The sequence below is a fragment of the Stigmatopora argus genome, chromosome 18 (genome assembly GCF_051989625.1).
Source record: "Stigmatopora argus isolate UIUO_Sarg chromosome 18, RoL_Sarg_1.0, whole genome shotgun sequence".
Taxonomy (NCBI): domain Eukaryota; kingdom Metazoa; phylum Chordata; class Actinopteri; order Syngnathiformes; family Syngnathidae; genus Stigmatopora; species Stigmatopora argus.
Window position 1 is genome coordinate 12,265,309 of NC_135404.1, and position 18,943 is coordinate 12,284,251.

Sequence of the window (18,943 nt, forward strand, 5' to 3'; positions counted from 1 at the left end):
ATTAAAACGAGGCGTGCCATAGACGTTCTGGACCAGAGGCAAAAATACATATTTATTTTTTTCTTTTTCAAAGCTCAATATCATGCAAGCACCTCTTTAAATAAACAGTGTTTCCCCAAAAAAAATCAAATTTCTATCAGCCCCCCATAAAAAAAATAAGTATTTTTGTTCATCTTGTCATGTCAGCCATAATTGAATGACTTTCCACTCAATGACAAAATGCATAACTAAATTATAATTACCACTTCTCTGGGGTGTTTTGAAAATCACTGCTTTCATAACTGATAATAACAATAATAAATAGAATTTTATAGCAAGCACATAAGAAAGTAGGACATTCTGAGCACATTTGATTGATTTCTTAATTCGACTTTGAAGAAAGAATTAAAGTCTGTTTTAGCCATATTAAACACGCTATTTTTATGTCTCTATTATTGCATAGTACTAATTATTTTTCAGAGATGAGTCATGAGGCAGCTGTCAATTGGCAGATATATTATTTTTATATATTTATGTTATTTCGTCAATATGGGTGGCTAGATGGACAGGTAGAAACGTGTCAAGAAAACACCTGAATAACATTTTAAAACGTCCATAATTTAAAAAAGCATTTGAAATTGTCGCCAAAAAAACGTTGCATAATCGTCATTTCCGCTATCCGCCGGAAGGAGAAAAAAACAGGCAACGCGCAGGAGCTCCGGAACGTCCCCCCAGCGCTCCTCATTGTGCAGCCGAGGGAACGTCGCAAGGTTCCGCCAACGTCTGTCGTTATGAAATGGCAGAAACTCCTGCGATCGCGGAAGCTCAAACATTAGCTTACGTCGCAGCCACCTTTCCCCATTGCCGGGATCCCGGCCTGTTAGTTTGAGGGCCACCGGGCCCAGGAATTAGGCGTCGTTTCGTCTCCACAAGCCGCCCAGTTTGGGTGTACGGCGGCCGGGCGGCGCGACGAGGCGACTGCGGGTGGACGCCGTTGGAATCATCCGGACAGTAGTGGTGAGATCGAACTCTAGTATTGTGTTACATTCATCGTGAACCGCGTTTTCTGGGTTTATTGCCAACGGCTGGTAGCTGGAGTTGGCTACTGTCGAATTTAGATCACGTTTGCAACCTTCGGTAGGTGTTTGCTTCCGCACGCCACTACGACAGGTCCGGCCTATAACTGCTACTTGGCTGAGCGCATACATTAACACGCCGATTTCTTCCGCTTCTATTTTGCACTTGTAACCATAAAGTAGGAACATGCGTCCGTCCACAACGGTGTTTGTTTGACATATGTTGCGATTTACTATGGACGACTGCATACCGAAGACCTGCCTGTGTAAACAAATGTATACTCCTCACTGTGGGTCTTTCCTGCTGTGGCACTAAATGGTCGAGTTGGTTTATATTTAAGGCAGCGCAAAAAAGATTCGCATTTTGACTATTTAACGTGCTTTTAATTGTATTTAATTAAGGAAGGACACTTTGATAGTAGACTGTCGTAGCCAGGACTCGAACCATAACATTTACCAAGCATTACAGTAATTCCATTCAAAACAAGAGTGGTGACTTTCCGCGTATTCATCGCGCTTTTAAACCCACAAAAATACTCCCAACAGTCAAAAAACAGCACCGTATAGCTCATGAATTAAAAATGAAACAAAGTAGCTGCATTAAAAAAAACACACTTCATTCCACAAGTACAATATTATGTGAATCCCCTGAATTCTACTTTTTTTGTGATACTGTAACTGTAAATAAAGATTTTTTTCATAATTTCAAACCAAGGTGTGTCAATCCTAGCAGTACACCTACTCAAAATTATGCAATTTCACAGATTAAGTTTGAAGAAAATTGAAATTAAAGTTGTTACAGGGGTACGTTGTCATGGTTGCACTTCCCATTTTTTGTGGTACTTATGTAAATCAAGATTTTTTGTAAAAAGCCGTTGATTAAATGAAGGTCCTTTTTCTAACTGTTTCCCGCAGGATACTCGGACGTGATTCCCGGAATCTACTCCTCATTCAATTTAAGTTGTTACATTCCGTGCATAATTTTAGCCGCTACAAATTCATGTACCTACACGAATAGCAATGAAATCGTGTCCTTGTGCCAAGTTGTGTTTTTGATATACTTTGTAATATTTCCCATCTGCATTGGGCAAAGGCATAGGAGGGCTTTTGCCAACCTAGCAACGTGTTTGCATGTTTTTTTTTGGAAATTCTTTGACACAATGAAACCTTCAATTGCCAGGGAGGTGCCAAAAACACCCATTAGGTGATTAGTCATTGTTCACTTGAGTGTCATGGAAAGAATTTTTTAACCTCCCGAGCCGTTAGCTTGTTGTCAAGGTTGCTGAATCTCATTTTGTAGAAACCCGAGCAAATAACTTCATAACTTGTACCATTTGAATGCCGTTGACTGCATTTCGTATCGTCACGCTTCTGCAGCCGTTACGTTAGATAAGAGCAAGTTGCTTGTTTACCATTGGCAGCGTTATTGACACGGCAGACTTGCTTTTGTGGACTTTCACTGATATTTGGCTGCGTTAACTCTAAAGGATACGCTCATTCTGGAGCAGACGGACCACATGACTCATTGGGCTGATATCAGACAAGTTAGGTTTTTACAATCAATAAGTGAATTCGTCGTGTTGGTACATTCAGCCATAATAAGACAAACCAAAACAGCGTTATGCTAATCATCGATACCGTAGCAGTCTTTTTCCCAACTAGTGAGAGAAACTTTGCAAAACAAAGTGGCCATAAAAATTAACTGTACCTGGACAGGGTAGGTAGGGGGGAGTTGATAATCTTTTGGGCTGTGTCATTTTTGCTTTGTGATTCAAGTATTTTAATGAGAACATGCTCGCAATTTTACCGCGTTGGATTAACACGCACTGACGTGTTTCCAGATACCGTAGCAGTCTTTTGCCCAAAAAACTTTGGTCAGTCACCGAAATAGCACGGCTAAAACAGGATGGTGTTGTGGCGCTAGCACTACCCTTTCTTGCACGCGCTCTGTTGGGTCGACCGCTATCAGTCGTGGCTCTTGTTGCAAATGGCTGTTTTTTTAATGGAATTTCACCCCGCATTTGCATCTAGACGCTGTAAGTGAGGACCGACAGGCTGACAGGATGCAGCCATCTGCAGCGATATTCAGATTGAACGAAACGCGTGGCTTGGGGTGTAATTGGCAAAAAGTGCCACATGTACTTTCCCTGTGGATGAGAACAAAATTCTAATCAGATTAGCTTGGATGAATAAGATTGGAGTTCTTAAATGGAGTATTTTAACTTGGTTAAGGCTTCGTTTAAACCGGTGTAAAAAACGCGACAATTGCGAGTGACTCGCGGTGGTGACTCAAAAGACGAAAGTCGCATCCGTCAAAACTGAGCGCGGATGACAATAGAAGAGAAAAAATGCAATGGCTGTTTGAAGACGAGCTGGCGCTGAAAGAAGAGTTGGTTGTTAGTCACAGAAATGCAGATCACATCAAGTCACGGTCCGAGAAAGAGCCAACCATCGGAGTCGAGATGTTCTCTTCAACGCCATGATCCTAATCCAGCTAATGATTTTATGTCTTTGCAGCCAGTATGAGTCGGCTTTCTGTTTCCTCATCATCCACTGCACCATCGTTTTCAACTTTTAGCTAATAAGCATCCTTGAAATTAAAATATTTTCTCTTTCTCCTTCTCTTCAGGTATCAAGCATAATCCTCAACGCGGATGCCAATCCGCAGTTTACGGCGAAATGATGAACCGGAACAAGCGCGAGAAGGAATACTACAGCATCGATGTGGGCGACTCCACGTTCATGGTTTTGAAGCGCTACCAGAACCTCAGACCTATTGGATCTGGGGCTCAAGGAATTGTCTGGTGAGCTTTTCCTTTAAAAAAAAAATGTTTTTGCATCTAAAACCAGTCAGCAAGGTGATCTATTTGTTTACACTTTGACCTAAACTCAACAGAATTGCCTGTTTAAAAGTGGAATGTAGTGTTTTATGAATGTTACGGCTTCATTTACTGTTAAAAAAATATGTCCATCCTTAATCTATATTAAGCAGCCAAACAAATCCAGTAAAAACTATGTCAAGTTTAAGACCCACATGTACGCTTTTTATGAATTTAACTGCGCCTCCAGTGGTTGCCTGAATCTTTTTTTGTTTTGTTTTAATTTCAGTTCATCTTACGACCACAACTTGGAGAGAAACGTCGCCATTAAGAAGCTGAGCAGACCCTTTCAGAATCAAACCCACGCCAAACGAGCCTACAGAGAACTCGTGTTCATGAAATGTGTCAACCACAAGAATGTAAGTTTGGTTTCTTGCTTATTCATTTTTTTAAGAAATGCACATGCAAATATGCTCGATACAAATTCCAATCGGAGAATAGATTTTGGAGACAATTGTCTTTTTAAAAAAAAAATCTAAGCATCAATTTTCCTCAGTTGTACGTACATTCATTGTGTATTCAAGATGACCATTTTGAGGAAAAAAATAGAACTTATTTTCTGTCCTGACATTTTCATTTTGCGCCAATCCAATTTTAAAAGTAATGAGGAAAAACTCAGCTTCATTCAAAATACTGCATATGCCACATGCTAAAATGAAATATCCTGTTGGGACTGATAATAGCTCGGGCAGCCGCAACCTTTTTAAATGAACATCCAGCGGTCATGTTATCATTTCATAACTCTTTATCTGCTGCCGAGTAATAAACCTCGGTCTCTTTTGACAGATCATCGGTCTACTAAATGTATTCACGCCACAGAAGACACTGGAAGAGTTCCAGGATGTGTGAGTAGAAACCATTTCATAAATCAGCCCACTCATCCCATGTGTCAATGAATGCAGGAAGATATGCATGGAGGGGGGATGGATTATATTGGCTGACATTTTGTAGCCGCTTCCGGGCTTTGCCGGGGTTCGCAGTCAGGCCGTAAAACTCGTGTACTCCATCCGGGATTACTTCTACATATTATTCCAACGTGTCAGATTCGACTACGTTCTGTTAAAAAGTCTTTAAAAATCGACGTAGCCGTAGACGACAGAATGAGTTATCTTGGCTAAGTGATTTCATGTAGTCGAGAATGTCGTCCTATTGGACTATGCCTCTTTGGGTGTTTGCGTTTCTTGTGTCGACCTGATTGGAGCTCAAAGGGAAGCTGAACAAATGCTTGCGATGAAAACAAAGCCCTCCATTTCCAAATTCACTTAACAAATTTGCGCAAAATTAAATGTTGACCGATTGATAGGACCGCTGATTGAGTTTTCGTCGGTAACGAGACCTCGAGCGAGCGAGCGATGCCGTCGTGCTTTAATCAGAAATCTAAAAGTTCCTGACTATATTTTGGAGATGGAACAGTTGTCAGATATCACATTGTTATTTTTGAAAAAGAAAATTCGTTTTTTGACAAATGGCAAAATTACATTGCAAAAAAAATACATAGACGGTTGGTACTAACCTTTATATTTACACTAGTAAAATAAACTTTGAAGAACACAGAGAACAAGTCCAGCAATATAAAAGTCAAGAAAATCACAATCAAGTGAGCTCAATTTATTCCATTGCATTATGTAAAATAAAATAATCCAGTCGTATATTGCAAAATACATATACAGTGTTTTATACTATATATCTATTTATAAACTAGTGAGAGAAACTTTGCAAAACAAAGTGCGCATCAAAATTCACTGAGGCTGGACAGGGTAGGTAGGGGTAGTTGATGATCTTTTGGGCTATGTGATTTTTGCTTTGTGATTCAAGTATGTTGTTAATGAGAACATTGCTCGCAATGTAACCACCTTGGATTAACATGCCCTGACGTGTTTCCAGATATCTTGTTATGGAGCTGATGGATGCCAACCTCTGTCAGGTTATTCAGATGGAGCTGGACCACGAGAGGCTCTCCTACTTGCTCTACCAGATGCTGTGTGGAATCAAGCACTTGCACGCCGCTGGAATCATTCACAGGGTCAGTTGGTTCACATTTGGATTCGCTGACATTTACATCAAACCTGCCTGTCAGCCTTTCGAGGAAGTCTTTGCTTTGGCAAGCAGAACCAATTGAGCCACGGGCAGAGAAAAGCATCCCTCGCGTCTTGTCACGCAAGGATCTCACGAGGAGAATAGATGCAACAGAAATTTGGTTGTTACACTTTGACAGAAGATTTGTTTTATGTTAAGAGGGGATGCTGCAAATGCTCATTTTGGCTAACAGCTCATCCCACTTTGTGGCAAAATACAGACACTTTTAGCATTTGGACTCGGAGAATGCGTTCTGTAATTGACAGTATTTTCTTTTCAAATATGTACCCAGGATCTGAAACCAAGCAACATTGTGGTCAAGTCCGACTGCACACTAAAGATCCTGGACTTTGGCCTGGCCAGGACGGCTGCCACGGGGCTTCTCATGACGCCCTACGTCGTCACGCGCTACTACCGTGCCCCCGAAGTCATCCTCGGCATGGGCTATCAAGCTAACGGTGAGTCCTTTTTTAAAAATGTTGCTTTGTTTTTGTATTTTCCTGTTCTTTCAACGGTCGCAGCCTCTTGCGCTGGTATCTTGGCATGATTGGCAACTCGGCTCCGTCGGGGGGTGAACTTCCTGGACATGCGGCTTGATGTTTTAGGAAGCCTCTAGTGATTGTCTTGCAGCCCGTTTAAAAGGAACTTTTGGCAAAATATTTTTGATTTGACACAATCCCGCATTTGGCTTAAAAGAATAAAATCGCCAAACAAACAAGGGGGAAAACACATTGTTCCTTGGAGTCTTAGACTTTCTTGTCGATAGTGACACTATTTACTTTGAAGAAATCTCACCACCATCTGAAAATCTTCTAATTTAAAGTGAACAATATAAAGTCATTCTCAACAAACTTTTAATCAAATAAACCCTCCAAAACTATTTCAAATTCAAATTTTCACATTGATCACTGTCGTCAAAAGTTGATGTCTGCAGACCCCGAACAACCTCCGGTTTGAGTGATAAGTTGATTTGAGTGAAAAGAAAATGTACTTAAGCTCCAATATTCCCTTCTCCTCCCTCAACAAAGTCATTTGCGCAAATCTTTCTTTCTCTAATGTCGCTGATGAACAGCCATCTTGAAGTTGTGTTGCTGATTTTCTCTTCCTTCCTTTTAACGCTGCACATTTGTAGTGGATATTTGGGCCGTGGGCTGCATTATGGCAGAAATGGTCCGCCACAAAATCCTTTTCCCGGGAAGGGATTGTATCCTTGCAGCCTTTTTGACATCTAAGTACTCACCCAAAACAAATGTTTTACATCCAATTATTTTGCGCTTGATTTCTAACATCCATTTCCTCTTTAGTCAAATGTTTGCTCGTTTATACCATACCGAATCTATTTATTTTTCCTTTTGGTTACAGTGCATGCATTTCTTTTTATTTTGTTGCCTTGCCACACAGTATGCAAACATCTATCTGTTTCATGTTTTCATCTTTTTTTGTCTGTCTTTTTTAAGTTATATATTTTAGCGTCTTGCATGCTAATTTGGCGGTTGTCATTCCATTTTTTCAGTTGATGTCTGGTCTGTCGGCTGCATCATGGCAGAAATGGTCCGGGGTAGTGTGTTGTTTCCAGGCACTGATTGTATCCTTAAGTCAGACCTTCATCCAAAAGGCCATCTTCTCACATCTTTTGGTCATACAGTATGCATACTGCGTGTTTTTTTTCTTCCATCTCTAAGTTAAGTCGACGTCAAGCAAATTCCGAATGTCGGCTATTCTCTTTAACGTTGCCACTCCAAGATATCGACCAGTGGAATAAGGTGATCGAGCAGCTGGGGACGCCATCTCAGGAGTTCCTGATGAAGCTCAACCAATCGGTCAGGACCTACGTGGAGAACCGACCGCGCTACACCGGCTACAGCTTCGAGAAGCTCTTTCCCGACGTTCTCTTCCCCGCCGATTCCGAACACAACAAGCTGAAAGGTAAGCGCCTCGGCCCAATTATCCTTTCCGTACAAACCGTCATGCTCTTTGCGGCTCCAGAAGACAGTGTAGTATTTACATTTACGCCTCTATTTCCGTCCTATCACGTGCTCGAGGCTCGGAAGAAAACGCAGCGTTATGCAACGATATCTAAACGTGTTGGGACAGACGATGTTGGTCTTGTATCGAGTTCGGATGAAGCCGTTTTATTGGTCTTTTAGAGGCTGACGTGTTGACACTCGTCGTCATACCTTGCGATTTTATGATGATGGTTCACCCATTTGGAAGAATCTCTTAATAGGGAAGCTGACATGCCGAGTTGTTTACTAAAACGCTATTTTACCTGAAGCTGCCTTCGTGAGGAAATGGAGGGAATCACAGTAGGCGCTACAAAGCTGTTGGGGAGTCACACACATCTTGTTTTTGTCTTCATTAATGCACGCCAGGGAAAATTTGATTTGACAACCGGGTTCCCTGTCAGGTCCATTAAGGTCAGGCCAGGAAGAATATAGCGCATTAGTTCCCTATGGTTGCGCCTGTTAATCAAGACAGCATTGCGATTGCAATTTTGTTCGTTTAATAGCCAGGCTTTAAGAAGTTTGGTCGAAAGGTTTAGAGACGGACGGGAGTTTATTGGTATTGAGTTCTAGGTATGAAGGTGCTTTGGCTAATTTAGCATTGTTTTTGAAGGGACCTACACAGTCACCTCTAGAGCCAGCCCTTGTTGATGTGTTGGAATTTTTTGGTAGAAAATCTTGCAGTGGAGGAGGAGCTTTGTGTTGGAAGATTTTGTAAACTAAGGTGGCATCTGCATATTTAACAGTATTGTTCCAGTTTAGGCTTTCTGTCCTATATTTTTAGAGCTTGCTTATAAATGCTTTCAATTGGTTTTAGTGTTGAAAGAAATAGCACGTGGCTACAAAGTCAGTGCCTCCCATATTCAAACAATAAGGACCACGCAATTTTTGTATCACACAGAAAATGACAACAGTTGGTTCAGCATGAGCTTTTTATTAATATTTTTTTCTTCCCCTCCCTCCCTCAATCCAAAAATCAGCAAGCCAAGCCAGAGACCTGCTGTCCAAGATGCTGGTCATCGATGCTTCCAAACGGATCTCGGTGGACGAGGCCCTCCAGCACTCTTATATCAACGTCTGGTATGACCCCGCCGAAGTGGAGGCGGTAAGTACTCAATCAAAATAGTCGTCAATCTCGGTCGCTTCGATTGGAGGAGGGCCTTTGAATGAGCGTCAACGTCATTCGTTGTTGCAGCCGCCGCCGGCCATCACCGACAAACAGCTGGATGAGCGGGAGCATACGGTGGAGGAGTGGAAAGGTAGCAGAGATTTTAGCCATTTTGTGCAAATGATAAACAATAGGAATGAAATGACTTCTTGTATTAGCCAAGCACAATCTCATCCGTGACTTGTCTTTTGGTTTCAGAACTGATATACAAAGAGGTGTTCGACTGGGAGGAAAGAACAAAAAACGGCGTCATCCGAGGACCGCCAGCGTCCATAGGTTAGTAGCAAAGTGGACAGTTCCACAATTATTTGAAAAATCACCTACTGTATTTTCTCGCATATGCAATAGTAGCAATATGGCCGCCACAACATCTTAAACTTCTAGTAAGGAAATTGTAATTTCTCATTAAAAAGCATCATGTTCTCGTCAAGATAGCTATTTCTTTTTTCAAATAGAATAATTTGATATTTGGCATTTACAAAAACAGGCATATTAACTTATGATATTGACCTGAATAATGTGTAATCCAGCAGACGATCCTTTCGATTCATACAGGATCTCATAAATAGTATGTGCGATGATTTTTCTTAAGATTTTAACACATTTGTAATCCCTATTAAAACCATGAATATGGAGGTGAAAATTGTGAATCAGGGGGCGTCTTATACCAGAGAAATTGTAAATTTCAACCATTTTAAGGCCATTTTAAGAGTACAGTTTATACGCAGGGCGGCTTATACGCGAGAGAATACAGTATTTGTGATTTTTGGTTTTCCCGTGCAACAAAACGATGACCTGTAAATGCATAAATGTTGTACTCTACCTGCAAGAACTATCTCTGAACAAGTGCCTCCCCCCACAGCCCAGGTGCAACAATGAGCAGCGACCCCCGACGCCACGCCCTCCCAGGCCCACGTCGACCCCCCTCCCTCCCTCCCACGTCCACAGATGCTGAATCAGTTGGCGCCGCAGACGATCATCTCGTAAGCCGCCTCCTCTTGAGCAGGTCTTCTTTCTTTTCTTTTGTTTTTAGTTCCTTTGGCAAGAGACAATTTTAGCCGCGGTTTGTAACGACCAGACTGTGACGACCCGTGTGTGTGTGTTTTAATGTGCTCTAAGCTATTACTCCGAAAAGCCGTCATGTACGTATACATCCAGTGACTTTGTACAGTTTTGACACTAGATAGTCGCTAGTTCATTGACACTCCTCATTCGTCGTATACATTACGAAGGCTTTCGATTGAGTGGAACCTCCAAAGTTTTAAGGTGACCGTTTTAGCGTTAGCAATGCTGCCTGGCTTTTCTCATTACTGTCACTTAATTTTTCAACGATAAAACTTTGTCCTATATAATGCTAATTTAAGTCACTAAAAAAATTAAGCGTTCAGACACTATAAATCGCTAATTTGGCAATACTGACACTTTGGGCTATTAAAATGGCTACAAATACATTTTTCCCGCAAATACTGGCAATCCTTGTTGCATGTACAACAATTAGAACCTTTAAAAAATATAATACAAACTAGAAATGCCTATAATTATCTTGTATTGGTCTTGTTAAAATGTGATTGTCTATTGCAGGGTTGGCCAACGCCGGTCCTGGAGATCCCAGATCCGGTCTGTTTTCTATATCTCCCTCCACCAACACACCTGAATCCAATAATCTGCGTCATTATCAAGCTTGTGGACAGCTTGGTGATGAGTTGATTATTTGATTCAGGTGTGCTAGAGGAGGGAGATATGGAAAACAGACTGGCTTGAGGCACTCGAGGACTGGACTTGGTCACCGTTGGTCTATGGAATTGATCTGTAAGCAGAAATTCCATTCCCAATGTTACGCTTACAAAATCAATTCTCCTTAAAAAAAGTACGCAGAATTTTCACAGAACATTGATCCACTTTGGAGGTTCCACTGTGTATGGATAGAATGGAAGGAGATGGACCTACATTTAGACAAGTGGATGTTGAAAAGTTTTCAGGATGTAGCCTCTGGTTTGTTCTTTATTTTTTGGATGACAAAGTGGGAAAAAAAGCAAACATCCCGTTATTAGTAACTCCGAATACTGTCGTGTGTTGACCATTTTTAAAAAGAAGCCCAGTAAGTTGCACGTTTAACCAGCAGTCCGCGTTAAAAAAAAAGAAAGCCAACCAACCACTCTTACTTTATGCAATAATGTTGTGGTGTTTGTACGCAAGAGGAAAGTGCCTGTTGTACTGTAAACGGTCGTTTGTTGTTTGGAAGGCAGGAGGAACAAACAACAAAAAAATGCATTTGTATATTTTTATACTTTGGTTTTTATTTCCATCTTAGGTGGGCAGCGTTAGGGACGATGTGAGGTGTCCGAGGAAGGTCTTTCATCAAAGTTTAACAATTGGCGTTACAACAGGCCACCTTTACCCTGCTGGAATAGTTTGCATAGTTATTAAGTAGGTTCACGTTCATAGCTTTTAATCCCCCCCCTTAATTGTTAATACTTATTTGTGGGCCAAACTCAATGACAAATGTGCACTTAACAGGTAAGAGTTTGATTTTGCTAAAATAATTGGTGCTACTTAATATATCAGTCTCATGTTTTAGGTGGGCTGATGGCATACTACCTGGAAAATGCCTGAAATTAAGCAGGGTCGGGTCTGGATGGGACTTGGATGGAAGACTGCCTAGGAATTCCAGGTAATGTAAGTTCTTAGAAGTTACCAAGTGGAATTAGCTCGGTGGTTAGTGCAACAGCCTCACAGGTCTGGCGTCCTGATTTCAAATCCCTGCCAGGTACTGTAAACCCCTATGTTGCCAAGGGGAATTGGCTCAAGTGGTAAAGTGCTCACTTACGATGTGAGAAGCAGTGGGATCTCTAATATACACGGACTCTAAAGGGGGCCCTGTGGCAAAGGTAGTTAGTGCGTCAGCCTCGCAGTCCTGGCGACCTGGATTCAAATCCTGGTCTGTCCAACAGTGGAGTTTGCCCTGCAATCGGCTGACTACCGATTCCTAGAATCGGTGGTGGAGGGGACCAAGAAATAAAGTTCTACTTACACAGTTTTCTGTAGAAGTAGAATTGGATTTCTTGGTCCCCTCCGCCACCGATTCCAGAAATCAATGGTCAGCCGATTGCAGGGCAAACTCCACACGGTTGGACCGACCAGGATTTGAATCCAGGTCGCCAGAGCGGCGAGGCTGACGCAGTAACTACCTTGTCCACGGGTCCCCTTTAGAGTCCGTGTATATTAGAGATCCCATTGCTTCTCACAGGCTAAGTGAGCACTTTATCACTTGAGCCAATTCCCCTTGGTAACATAAGAGTTTACAGCAGCTGGCATACCCAGGCTGGGATTTGAACCCAAGGACGCCAGACCTGTGAGGCTGTTGCACTAACTACCGAGCTAATTCCCCTTGGTAACTTAGAAGAGCTTACATTACCTGGAATTCCCTGGCAGTCTCCCATCCAAGTCCTAACCAGGTCCGACCCTGCTTAATTTCAGGCATTTTCAAGGTAAGTATGCCATTAGCCCAACTAGATAGAACATGAGACTGATATCTGAAGTAGCAACTATTATTTTAGCAAAATCAAACTCTTACCTGTTTAGTGCACATTTTGTCTTTGAGTTTAGCCTGCAAACACAGAGTTAGTTATACAAGTTGTAATACTCAATTTCAAGCAGGACGGCAATTTCTTTTCCCCCCAAATTAAAACATTTTAAAAGTGCTCTTACTCTTAATTTCCTCCTCCTCTTGTCGATTAATGACCTGTCGACTTTGATGAACTACCTCACGATGAATTTGGGACACTTCTAGAAAAGACATGTGAATATCAGATTACATTATTATTTATTTGACTGAGGAAAAAGTGATACATACCCTTTGTTGCGTTCGACAGATTTTTGTACATAATGTAAAGTTGACCTACACCTGAAAGAGAATCCTTCTATGTATTTTCTTGTTGTTTTGAAACTTAAATGTGCAATACCTTCACTTGGACAAACTTTGCTCTGTTATTAACGTTGCCTGAAGGTAATCAAAAGTGTTGGTACTGCCCCCCCTTCCCCTATTTTTTATTTTAATTTGAAATCTTTGGCCTTCACCGCCTAACAAATCTTAGGCTGCGGTAAGAACAATGACGCTAATAATAATAATAATCATATCATATGTATGGTGCTGGTCTGGACTTGTTGGAAAAGTGACACCAGCCCGAAAAAAAGCAAAATAGTTCCAAGAATTCCCAAGGAAAAACAAAAAACACTTTGCCTCCTCTTCAACTCAATACGATGTAAGAACAAAACAATGTGTACTACCAATAAACCAATACACTTTGATTGATGCTAATGTCTTTTTTTTCCCGTCCTGGGTTCGAATCCAGGACGGTCTACCTGTGTGGATCTTGCCTGTTCTCCCCTGGGCCTGCGTGGGTTTCCTCCAGGTACTCCGGTTTCCTCCCACATTCCAAAAACATGCCGATTGGACACTAAACAAATTGGACAAATTAGATCAACTTGCTTTTAATTGTATTCTCCGTACGTGTCCATTCTTTACAATCATGTATAACTTAATAAATAAAAAGCACCATTGATGACCCTTAAAAAAAACTTTAGCCGTGACGTACCTGTACATAGACGTAGACTTACATTAAAGAGAAATAAAGATTTCTCTCGGACTGCCGCGATAACCGTCGTAGGATGGCCGGTCGTCGTCTTCCTGGACTTTACGTACTGTGCATTAAAAATCCTACAAATGCAGTAGTATATTTCAAATATGGAACAGTCAAGTATTAAAGCACTTTTCTATCGTCAGGCCCTTTTTAGTTAACTTCATTTTTCGTTAGCATGCAGTTGCTCCGTGAGCAAATATGCGCAAGGTTCGTTCCTAAGAGTTTAGTCAAAGACACAAAATGGAGGACAATGCTGACCAGTGCATTTCCTCTCGAGCTGGCTTGGTCAAACACCATTACATTCACTACGAGGAGGACACGAGATTTTTTAGTTTTTTTTTTTTTTGTCCGCCCCCATTCAGAAGTACAAAGTCACTCACGATAAATGGCACCTAAATCGGTCACGAGCACTTGGCGATAAATGCGACGGCAATTTTACGTCTGCGGACCGGGCCAGCGATTGCCTTTTCATTTCAATTTCAATCAGAAGGACTTCCTCAAAGGCACAAGCAGAAATGACCGTGGTTTTTCTAGGGGGCAGTGTTGAGCTTTTTGCGCCAAAGTCAGGTCAGACATGCGTTAAACTGGACTTTTATCAGACTGGCCATTGAGTACGAGAGTTATTTTCTTCCTTTAGCGCTAACTAAATAATTCAAAGCCACTACAGAGAAGTCTCCAATTGGGTTCCACGTATTTTGTGCTCTTTTGGCAACATGCTAGCATGCTGCCAAAACCCTGACTAATAGGAAAGTAGTCATCGGTCTCAAAGTAAGTCAAAGCGATGCAACTCACCTTTTCTAAGATCTACGTCATCTGTAAAATTTAGTTTGCAATCATAGTTTTGGAGTCGAAACCAATATAGGCAATTCTATACAATGGGAGGCTTTGTTGGTCTTGCGTGGCTCAGTCTTTGTCCCCCTTCGAATAGCGGGCTTTCCCGTTTCCGATTTTTCGGGTTCACGCCTCAACTTTTGAAACAGCAGAGATAGATATTGCATTCATTTATCGTACGTACTTTGCTACAGTTTGGTCACGTGGGTCAGCGCTCACCAGTCAGACTCGGTTCCTGTTCCGTGCAGCTCGGCTCAAAATCGGACCCCGTTTCCTTCCTAGACTCTGAAATGGCCTCGGCCAGGATAACGGCAGGCAGGCGGCCCTTTCCCAAAAAAGAATAACCAAACCTTCCCCCGAGTCCGCTCAAATGTCGCTGGTCCTCGTACTGGTGGTCAGGTCTCCCAGAGTGGAAAAGAAGTCCTCCATCTCCTTCTCCAAAAGTTTGTTGCGGCTCTCGGCGTCCTCCCGAGCTCGCTCCGAGTTCCCGAGTTTGATCTCCAGCATGCGCTGCCTCTTCTTCTCTTGCTCCATCTCCCGCTCCAAACGCTCCACGTGGGCGCACAGCGCGGCGCTGGAGTCCTCCAACCTGTGGACCATACCGCAAAAGCGCCGTCACCGTCTCGTCACGCGCCTGCGACGGCGGCGTCTACTCACTTCTGGATCCTGGCCTCGTAAGCGGACTTCTGTTTCCTCAGTTCTTCCTTGAGGTCCTCTACCAGATCGCTCACGGCAACCCCGGTCCCGTCCCCTTGGTCCGACGTCACGACGCACTGCACCCCGGCGACTGCGCTGCTCCCGTTTCCGTTCTCGCCGCCGCCGCACAACTCCGTTGCCTCGCCGCCGCCGCCCCCTTCGGGGCCGGGATCCGCGGCCATCCCCCCGTCCGGACAACGAACCTCCGCCCAGTCCCCTTTGTCCACGCCAGCCAAAGGATCGCCGCTCCCGGAATCTGGAACGGAGATCTCGCAGGAGGAGGTGGACCAAGGGGTGCTGCCCGCACTCTGAACGCTGGCCGTGCTGGAGGAGGAGGTGACATTGTCGTAGGTGGAGAGTCTCTGCGAGGAGCCGGTGGAGTCGCGGTCTCGCGTGGACCTTTCCCCCGAGGAGGTGCGCCTGTGGCCCCTCAGGGAGGACAAACCGTTCATGAGCCAGTTGCCGCTGCCTCCGGCGTTGGCTTCCGCCGCCGAGCCGCTCTGCTTGGGCGGCGGCGGCGGCTGAGAACGAGGCGTGAGGGCGGAGCTTTTGAAAGAGTACTTCCACGACGGGATGCTCTTGGCCTGTTTGCTCGGGCTCACCGCCGCCTCCGCCTTGGCTGGCGAAGACCCCAGTTTTGGGCTGACGGCGGCGGCGGCGCACATTTTGGCTTCGAGTGAGGAGGCACAGCTGTTGGCTTCTTGGTCTGCGTTGGGGGCGGGGCAGCTCTGCAGGTCCTCTTCGGAGATCCAGGCGCCGAGGCTACGACTGAGGAGCTGGTGCTCCGTTTGGGGAACCGCCGGGCCTTCGCCGTCCCTCCCTGAGTACAAACACTGGTGTTCCCTGATGAGGACCGTCATGAGGTGCTGGACCAAAGACGTCCCTGGAGAAGACCAAACAGGACATGATTGGGAATGAGAAGAAACAGGTAATCGTCCTTTACAGACGCTTTACCTTCCATGATGGTGACCGGGTCTTCCAATTTGGGCCGGAGGATATTGGGCCCAAAGACGGTGGCCAGATTCTGGACGCTCATCTTGTTTTCGTTACAGTGAGACTGGACTTCATCGAGGAATCTAGCAACGGTCGCTAACGTTAGCGGAGGACTGGCGGACCCGCACCGGCCACCCAACTTACTTGCATATGTACTTGAGAAGATTGTAGTTGGGCAGAGGTAATACGTTGACCTGTTTCCCGATCTCCCGAACGCCCTGTTCAATCGACCAATAGTTTAGTGGTGGTCAAACTTTCAAACAAACAGAACAAGGACAAAAACAAAAAGTACCTCCGCCTCGTCTTTGGCCAAAAGCTGCGCGCATGTGAGAAAGTCTTCATATTTGCAGAAGGGAATGACGGGTTCGGGCAGCTCTCGCAGGTACAACTTCAGTAAAGACGCCACCGTGTGCACATCCGTGTTACTGTGGGGGGGGGGAGAAAGTGAGAGTACTGGACGATGTCAGCCTCCAAACTAGGCGGATCTGCCTACCTGTCAAAGAGAGGCTTATCGCCGCAGTCAAAGGCCTCCTGCAAATCCCTGACCAAGTTGGCCTGCCCCGGCATTCGAAAGAGACCCTCTTCGTCCAAGCCGCGTTCCCTGATGAAATCCACGCACTGCTCTACCAGCAGAGGGGCCAGCCGAGGGCCGAATTTTTTCTCGTACAGCACCGTGTCCTCTAAACGCTGGCCAAATATCCCTGGAGAAACGTAAATATGTTCAAATATAATTTTATTATACATCACATACTTTTTTGTAAAACCGGCAGTAGCGATACAGACACAGAAGACATTGTAAACCTAGCTAAAAAAAACTGGAGCCACACAGGAAGTCCACAAGGCACAACTGCACAGTCCCTCAGTAGTCTGGAGGTTTTAAAGAAAACCAAACCAAAAAAACAAAACAGCCATCTTTGTCACAGAAAATAGGAATCAATTTTTTTAAAAATTAACTGTCATGCTCCAGTCTCAAGGTTGTGTTTACTTGCACGCAGAAATCAAATGGTCAAGACCACATGTGAATGATTTCTCTCCGCTGTTATTATAGTGTTCAATTTTTCTCTTATATTTCTGAATGCGCAAAATTTGAAGTCTGCTAATAGCATTTCTGTCTGAACGATACTTGCCTGTTTTGGCCTTACCTCCTCCAAAAGGTGCCCAAATGACCCGGCGTATGGCTTTGACCCAGTCGTCCATGTCTGTCTGGGAGTTGGCCATGAGGAGGAAAGATTCATGGCTCATTGGGGTGCGCTCTTTCTCCCCCGTTCCCCCTGAAAACACAGAAAACAGCTCGGTCAACCTGATGAAAGAAGGCATAATTTTCTTTTTTTAGAAGACTTCAATTTCTCGTATCTCACCAAACAGCAGAATGTTACTTACCATGAGATGGTGCCATAGCTCCATAAGAAAGACCAAACAACTTTGTCTCAAAGATATCATGTTGCTTGACCGATTATTCTTCCGACAGAAAGAAGCGGAACGAATCCGATTTCGGACGGCGCTGCTCATCGATTGCAGCGATGAAGCAGAGTTGCTCATTGCGTTCAGTCATTTAGCGCCGAGCTATTTGGGAGTCCAAATAGAAAGAGTGGAGCCGTAAAGCCAAACGCTATTGTCAGCCAGCTTTGCAAAGTCACACCGGCGCGACGAACACACGGCGCCGCTTTGCATACTTGAAAAAACCTTAGGCACTTTTCTCCCCAGACCAGAACACAACCCAGCGGCATGGCGGTCACTCCGAAGAAGAGGACTCGGACTTTGCTTCCGCCCCGCAGACTAATCTCCCGATAAGACGCCCAAGTACAAAAAAAAAATCAATGCACTGGTGAAGAGCAGGAAGCAAAAAGCCTGTGGACCGAAGCATCTTAGCCGCGAGTAGCCGACGGATAGAAAGTGCAAGGATCCCCGTAGGAGCTCATTAGGACAATCCTGACCTTCCTCGATACCTCGTGACTGGAGACTGGGAAGGCCCAAGAGTGGAAGGCCAAAGCGTTTGAGAGCTTATTGACCAGACATCTTCATTTACAACTTTACTTTTGGCTAGACAAAACCCTGGCGAGAAGCACAAAGGCAAATTGCCTCGTTACCATCTACACGTTCTACACCAGACTGGCGAACAAGTTGGGCCCAAAGACCAAGATTGATACCTCACCCTGGTCCTATGAGTTTTAATGTATAATAAGGCTTTTTTCCGTAAAAACAACATAGTATAGTAAGGCTTTTTTTCGTAAAAAACGACGGTATAGTAAGGCTTTTTTTCGTAAAAAACGACAGTATAGTAAGGCTTTTTTTCGTAAAAAACAACATAGTATAGTTAGGCATTTTTTCTTAAAAAACGACATAGTATAGTAAGGCATTTTTTCTTAAAAAAACGACATAGTATAGTAAGGCTTTTTTCCCCTAAAAACGACATAGTATAGTAAGGCATTTTTTCTTAAAAAACGACATAGTATAGTAAGGCTTTTTCCGTAAAAAAAAAAACGACATAGTATAGTTAGGCATTTTTTCTTTAAAAACAACATACTATAGTAAGGCTTTTTTGTAAAAAAAACCCACATAGTATAGTAAGGCTTTTTTCTTAAAAAACAACATAGTATAGTAA

General features: G+C 43.6%; 2 protein-coding genes across 10 annotated transcripts in view; one reads left to right on the forward strand and one right to left on the reverse strand.

Moving 5' to 3' along the window:
- The first annotated feature begins 676 nt into the window (after nucleotides 1-676).
- mapk8b (mitogen-activated protein kinase 8b) lies at nucleotides 677-11,703 on the forward strand. Of its 3 annotated transcripts, none has more exons than XM_077625508.1 (12): nucleotides 677-996; nucleotides 3,685-3,859; nucleotides 4,164-4,293; nucleotides 4,721-4,779; nucleotides 5,819-5,957; nucleotides 6,303-6,468; nucleotides 7,143-7,214; nucleotides 7,754-7,936; nucleotides 8,994-9,118; nucleotides 9,209-9,272; nucleotides 9,380-9,457; nucleotides 10,044-11,703. In XM_077625508.1, exons 2-12 carry the CDS (start codon nucleotides 3,735-3,737, stop codon nucleotides 10,058-10,060), a joined length of 1,158 nt encoding a protein of 385 aa, XP_077481634.1. In that variant the 5' UTR covers nucleotides 677-996; nucleotides 3,685-3,734; the 3' UTR covers nucleotides 10,061-11,703. The 3 variants fall into 3 exon arrangements, with proteins under 3 accessions (XP_077481634.1, XP_077481632.1, XP_077481635.1); XM_077625506.1 differs by lacking the exon at nucleotides 7,143-7,214 and adding an exon at nucleotides 7,524-7,595 and having other exon boundaries at nucleotides 10,044-11,702; XM_077625509.1 differs by lacking the exons at nucleotides 7,143-7,214; nucleotides 10,044-11,703 and adding an exon at nucleotides 7,524-7,595 and having other exon boundaries at nucleotides 9,380-9,462.
- A 1,405-nt stretch (nucleotides 11,704-13,108) lies between these two features.
- The window catches only part of arhgap22b (Rho GTPase activating protein 22b), a 50,157-nt gene continuing 44,322 nt past the window's right edge, over nucleotides 13,109-18,943 (reverse strand). The window contains exons 5-14 of one of the 7 annotated variants that reach the window (XR_013306083.1): nucleotides 17,484-17,612; nucleotides 16,835-17,042; nucleotides 16,634-16,766; nucleotides 16,486-16,559; nucleotides 16,303-16,424; nucleotides 15,310-16,231; nucleotides 15,042-15,241; nucleotides 14,872-14,977; nucleotides 13,799-13,898; nucleotides 13,109-13,638 (exon numbers count right to left, since the gene is read on the reverse strand). Coding sequence is in view for 2 of the 7 variants with exons in the window: in XM_077625494.1 (XP_077481620.1) it covers nucleotides 14,931-14,977; nucleotides 15,042-15,241; nucleotides 15,310-16,231; nucleotides 16,303-16,424; nucleotides 16,486-16,559; nucleotides 16,634-16,766; nucleotides 16,835-17,042; nucleotides 17,484-17,612 (1,835 nt within the window). In the remaining 5 variants the exon portion in view is untranslated. Of the gene's footprint in view, nucleotides 14,978-15,041; nucleotides 15,242-15,309; nucleotides 16,232-16,302; nucleotides 16,425-16,485; nucleotides 16,560-16,633; nucleotides 16,767-16,834; nucleotides 17,043-17,483; nucleotides 17,613-18,943 lie in introns of all 7 variants that reach the window. The other 6 variants (XR_013306082.1, XR_013306081.1, XR_013306080.1 and 3 more) reach the window with 6 other exon arrangements.